Raw genomic sequence first — 5,852 nt, 5'->3', positions numbered from 1 at the left:
CTTTTTACTTTGAGTTCTTGATTTTTAGGATATTGATATTGTTATGAGTCTCTTTCCTCTTTCCTTTAGTATTTTTGCTTCTTTCCTTCCCCTCCTTTCCTCCCTCCCTTCCGTCTTTTCTGCTAGTATTTTACTGTCATGTATTTTTCATTCCTATTTCTGCTTTAGGTGGAACTCACACAAATAGTATATAACTGGACTTTTAAAAACAAAATGCTCAAAATAAGAGTTTGGCTTTTATTAGCAGATGTTAACCCATAATGCATGTTGATCTATTCAGGCTTATTTCTGCATTTTTGTATTCTTTTTGCATCCCCCCCAGCAACGTTTCTTGCCCTTTATTAAGATTGAGTTTTTCTCTTTGTTCCACATATTATTACTTTAATGGTTTGAAAGTTATACATTCTATTTCTATTATGTTGTGACCCCTAAAATTTTTGTTCTATAATGCATTTTGTTTCCAGTAAGAACAAAACTTTGCTACTGTCGTAAACATAGGAAGTGTTTACATTGGCTGTAAATACTAGAAATACTAGAGTTTCGTTATAAAGTGCAATTTAAAGACTTTAGCATTCAGTAAAATTGTGTAAATCCAAAAGGCATAACTGTAATATTTTTAAACTTCAGTGCAATACCTGTGTTGTGTCTTATGATCTCTTTGAAAGAGAAGCTTGGTTTTGTGATGAGCAGCAACAAATTCAACACTAAACAGCTTCAATTTGCTTCAACCATCAGGTTAAAAAAATTTAAGTCTACTGCAACCCTAAATGTAGTTTCACAGTTTTAATACTTTCAGTACAACCATAACACATAACGTAGGATGTGATGTAGTAACGTAATTACTCTCACATTGGACTTAATCAGAAAGAATCTGCAAGTTTCATTTTATTAAAAAATCCAGAAGGGAATTAAGCTAAATGTTTAACATTTGTTAAAGCTGGGTGATGGTGACATTTTTCGCTGTCCTTTTCTGTATCCTTGACGATTTCATCATTTAAGATGAAATAATGCTTTCAGGCCCACCCTGATTTGTGGAAAGCAGCTGCCGCCCCCGCCACATCAAGGGGGCGGGCTCCAGCTGACTTCACAATCACTTCCGCCGCTGCAGTCGCCGCCCGCCCCGCTGCTGTCTAGCGGGGGAGGAGCTCAACACCGGGAGCAGCGGCTCTGGCGGTCGTGGCGGTCGGAGGTCTGAGAGCTCTGCTTCTCCGGAGAGCGTGTGGCTTTCTGGACTTGGTGAGTGAAAGGCTGATTGTTTCCTTGATTCATCGGTGAGCTGGCGGTGGCGCGAGTGGCCGGGCTTGGGGCTAGTGGCCAGGCACGGGGGCGAGGATTTTGGGGGGTTCCTGGGAACTGCTTTTCAGGTTCACCCCTCGGGAAGGGGTGGGGTGGACGCGGGACCTGACTGCAGAGTGAGGCCCATGTCCTCCGTCGGCCTTTTCTGGGGCTGCATCCTCCTCTGCCAGAACCCCTTGCGTGTGACGCGGTCCCCACTCGAGTGGCTTTCATCGCTATTGGGAGGGCAGCGGTGGTCGCGGCCCTCTCCCACTTCTCCCTGCCTCTCCTCCCCTGTCCTTCCTTCTTCCCTCCTCAACCCCTTTGCGGAGCACTCAGTGGCCTTTCTTCCCATATTTTGCTGTTTTGTCAATGGTAAATGGTGAAGATTTTTAGGTAAAAATACCGTCCCCAGGGAAAACATTTGTCATGAAAAAATAATTATTCTCAGGGAAAAGTAGACCCACGCACGCCCTTTTCTTTCATTTTCCCTCTCCCCTGCCACATCGGTTTGGGTCTCCTGTTTGACCTGATAGCCTTTTCCCACCTCTTATTATGACATTGTGTCCCCCACCCCTCCTTGTGTCGCGAGCACACGCGCGCGTACAGAAGCCTTCCATTGTAGCCCCCTCCTTGCCCCTCCATCCTCAAGGTTCCAGTGCGTCCCACCCCCACGCATGCGCAGGCACACGCAGCACACACCCTCTCACACACCCTCACACTCTCACACCCTCCCGTGCCTTCCCCCTCCTCTACCCAGCTACCACATACACACCTCTAGCACCGGACCCCTACCCTGCTCAGCCTCTGCGTGCTCTCATGAACACATGCCTGCGCGCGCACACACCCCCTCCGGCCGCCCTCCTTCTCCCTGCCTGTCATATACACACATACGGACATCCTTCTATTGCTGGGCAGTGACATACATATGCAGCCACATGTGCTCATTCACACCCCCTTTTCAAATGCTCTCCTCTCCTGCTCCCTCTGTCACGTGTGTCAGACACAGCTCTCCTTTGCTGGTCCCCGAGGTGCGCACACTCACACTCCCATGAACCCTTCTACGGGGACACCACCTGCCGCCCTCCTTGCCATATCCACACAGGAGGCAGACATCATTCTTTGATTGTCCGCCTCTATTCCATCCACCTCAAGCACATCTCTCTCCAGTGCTGCCCCCCAGCCCCCGCTTCCATTTGTGCCTGCTGCATTTGCTCACACTGACATTTCTCCATTGTTGTCTCCCATTTTGACTCTTACACACACACACACACACACTCGGACACTCCTCTCCATTGCCAACCATACGCTCCCCTGCCCATGACATGCACATAAACACAGGCTTCCTTCTGTAGTTGGAGCTGCCACACATACAGCTACACACACAAACACCTTCCCTTTCCTCATACATCCACGCACTCCTCTCCTCCAAAGCCACACCACCCATGCCTGTCATTTTCATACCCACACCCAGAATGGGTCTCATGCTAACACTCATACATTTTCCCCCTACAAACATAAACATCTGTCTGTTGCAGGATTGCTGGACCCCTTCCACCTGTCCCTCTCCTCTTGACAGACACATAGGCACTCATACACACACGGTGATCTGTATTTTCCACTATATTCCAATTTGCATTTCTCCTGTGTGTCTGCAGTGCTCAGAAAAACGCAGACACCCCATAAAAAAACCACAGCAGTCTTTCCTCTCCCTACATTGGCACAATTCCACAGTACTTCACCCACCTTCCAAGCATCCGGTCACCCCCCACCTTCTGTCAGATTCTCCCCTAAGTCTGGCTTTCCTGCAAACCTACTTTTGTAATCATTTTGCCAACATTAAAAATGTGTTCCAGGTCTACACCTGACAGTCACTGGAATGCTACTCCAGGCCTTAGAAGAAAGTGAAACTAATTTTAAAGGCCCCTTATTCTTTCTGTTACCTGCCTGCTGAAGTGAAAGTAAATCTCCCTGCTCCTTTATTCTAAAGTGATTTTACTTTCCCATCTCAAAAACGTGTGCTGGGAGCAGGAGCCTTCCTACCCAAGCCCCAGCTGTATTGGAAATCCTCCAAAGTCAGAGTGATGGGTCAGGAATCTAGCAAGCCTGTATGGCCCGAACCAACAGGAGGGTATCAGTCCAATACAGGTAGGAGGTATGGAAGAAGGCATGCTTATGTCAGTTTCAGGCCATCCACAAGCCAGCGGGAAAGGATTGCCAGCCAGAGAAAGACGAACTCCAAAGTCCCAATGCACAGAACAGCCCCCAGTCAAACCACCAAGAGGAGCCGATCGCCATTTTCCACCACTCGTCGCACTTGGGATGACAGTGAGAGTTCGGGAACCACCCTGAATATTGATAATGAGGACTATTCCAGGTATCCACCAAGAGAGTACAGGGCTTCGGGTAGCAGAAGAGGAATGACCTATGGACATATTGACTCTTATGGGGCAGATGACAGTGAGGAGGAGGGGGCTGGGCCTGTTGAGCGACCGCCAGTGAGAGGGAAAACTGGCAAGTTTAAAGAGGATAAGCTGTATGACCCAGAGAAAGGGGCAAGGTCTTTGGCTGGGCCATCTCCACAGTGCTCTAGTTTTAGCCGTGATGTGAAAGAGAAGCAAGACAAGTTAGACCCAGTCCCTGCAGCAAGATGCTCAGCTAGCAGAGCTGACTTCCTGCCACAAAGTAGTGTGGCCTCACAGTCTTCTTCTGCCGAAGGCAAGGTAGCTCCAAAAGGTGACAGCTTGGAGAGGGAGAGGAGGGAGCAGAATTTACCTGCACGTCCCAGCAGGGCTCCTGTGAGTATTTGTGGTGGTGGGGAAAACACCCCAAAGAGTGTAGAGGAACCTGTGGTCAGGCCCAAAATTAGAAACCTGGCAAGTCCAAACTGCGTGAAACCAAAAATTTTTTTTGATACTGATGATGATGATGATATGCCACACAGTACTTCGAGGTGGAGGGATACCACCACCAACAACGAAGGCCATTCGGATGGCCTGGCAAGAAGAGGCAGAGGCGAGAGTTCAAGTGGCTATTCTGACCCAAAGTACCCTGAGGACAAGCGGGAAGCCAGGAATGATCAAGTGAAACCAGAAAAGGTGCCAAGACGACGACGCACCATGGCCGACCCTGACTTCTGGACGTACAGTGATGATTACTACAAATACTGTGACGAAGACTCTGACAGTGACAAAGAGTGGATTGCTGCTCTGCGTAGGAAGTATCGAAGCCGAGAGCAAACCCTGTCCTCCAGTGGCGAAAGCTGGGAGACTCTGCCAGGGAAAGAAGAGCGGGAACCTCCGCAGGCTAGGGTGAGTGCCAGCCCCAGCCCTGGCCCTGGTGCTAGTGCCAGTGCCGGGGCTGGTGCCGGGGCCAGTGCTGGCAGCAATGGCAGCAATTACCTTGAAGAAGTTCGAGAACCATCTCTTCAGGAAGAGCAGGCATCCCTGGAGGAAGGAGAAATTCCTTGGCTCCAGTACAATGAGAATGAGAGTAGCAGTGAGGGGGATAATGATTCTGGTCACGAGTTGATGCAACCTGGGGTATTCATGCTGGATGGAAACAACAACCTTGAAGATGACTCCAGTGTGAGTGAAGACCTAGAAGTGGATTGGAGCCTCTTCGATGGATTTGCAGATGGGTTAGGTGTGGCTGAAGCCATATCCTATGTGGATCCTCAGTTCCTCACTTACATGGCACTTGAAGAACGCCTGGCCCAGGCAATGGAAACTGCCCTTGCGCACTTAGAGTCTCTTGCAGTGGATGTAGAGGTGGCCAATCCACCAGCAAGCAAGGAGAGCATTGACACTCTTCCTGAGATCTTGGTCACTGAAGATCATGGCGCAGTTGGTCAGGAGATGTGCTGCCCCATCTGCTGTAGCGAATATGTGAAGGGGGAGGTGGCAACTGAGCTGCCTTGTCACCACTATTTCCACAAGCCCTGTGTGTCCATCTGGCTTCAGAAGTCAGGCACCTGCCCCGTGTGCCGCTGCATGTTCCCTCCCTCACTCTAAAGACCAAGGCTGTTTACTCCTGGTCTGGTTATTTTCCCCATCTGAAATCCACAATACCGCAGGAGCCCTCTTGAAATTAACAATGGAAACAAAACCAATCAGTCAGTTAGCCTAAACCTGTTGATTCCTCGTGATTATTTCCAATGTGAAAACACTTGTGTATGATTGCATTAAAAATCATGTCATCTTTTAGAGGTTAGAAAAGGGAAAACTCAACTTTCCAAATGCTACTTGAGATTGCAGTAAGAACATTTTCTAACCTGAAAGTTAAAATAAATCGCATTTGTTTTCTTCAGTAGAATGTGTTGCTGTTACTTGTAATGTCAGGTTTATCTGTTAAATATGTCCAAAAGGCAAAATCATTTTTGTTGCATGTTATGGGTCGATGTTCCTGTAATTGCAGTGCCGTAAAAGCTTATTAAAGTTTTTCTTTTGATTTTACATGGTATAATGGAATTTTTTGGCTTTGTCGGAAGCAGTGGTACTGAATGACTTTTTAACTGATCCCTTGAATTTGCATCAAAACCTTTAGTTTCACTGGAAATGCTGACTTCAACAGTTGCA

At 48.1% G+C, this 5,852-nt stretch overlaps 1 protein-coding gene across 3 annotated transcripts; it reads left to right on the top strand.

Annotated features, from left to right (window-relative positions):
- The first annotated feature begins 1,087 nt into the window (after positions 1–1,087).
- On the top strand, positions 1,088–5,729 carry PJA1 (praja ring finger ubiquitin ligase 1). Of its 3 annotated transcripts, none has more exons than XM_017516394.2 (2): positions 1,088–1,236; positions 3,464–5,729. In XM_017516394.2, exon 2 carries the CDS (start codon positions 3,525–3,527, stop codon positions 5,286–5,288), a length of 1,764 nt encoding a protein of 587 aa, XP_017371883.1. In that variant the 5' UTR covers positions 1,088–1,236; positions 3,464–3,524; the 3' UTR covers positions 5,289–5,729. The 3 variants fall into 3 exon arrangements, with proteins under 3 accessions (XP_017371883.1, XP_017371881.1, XP_017371882.1); XM_017516392.2 differs by having other exon boundaries at positions 3,132–5,729; XM_017516393.2 differs by having other exon boundaries at positions 1,089–1,236; positions 3,458–5,729.
- Positions 5,730–5,852: the final 123 nt, after the last annotated feature.

Source organism: Cebus imitator, unplaced genomic scaffold, assembly GCF_001604975.1.
Source record: "Cebus imitator isolate Cc_AM_T3 unplaced genomic scaffold, Cebus_imitator-1.0 Scaffold582, whole genome shotgun sequence".
Taxonomy (NCBI): Eukaryota; Metazoa; Chordata; class Mammalia; order Primates; family Cebidae; genus Cebus; species Cebus imitator.
The sequence above is the reverse complement of the archived record's forward strand: the minus strand, read 5'-3'. Positions and strand labels throughout refer to the sequence as shown.

Excerpts from the sequence above, each read along its gene's own strand:
- PJA1 (XM_017516392.2), top strand. The coding sequence starts at position 3,360 with ATGGGTCAGGAATCTAGCAAGCCTGTATGGCCCGAACCAACAGGAGGG.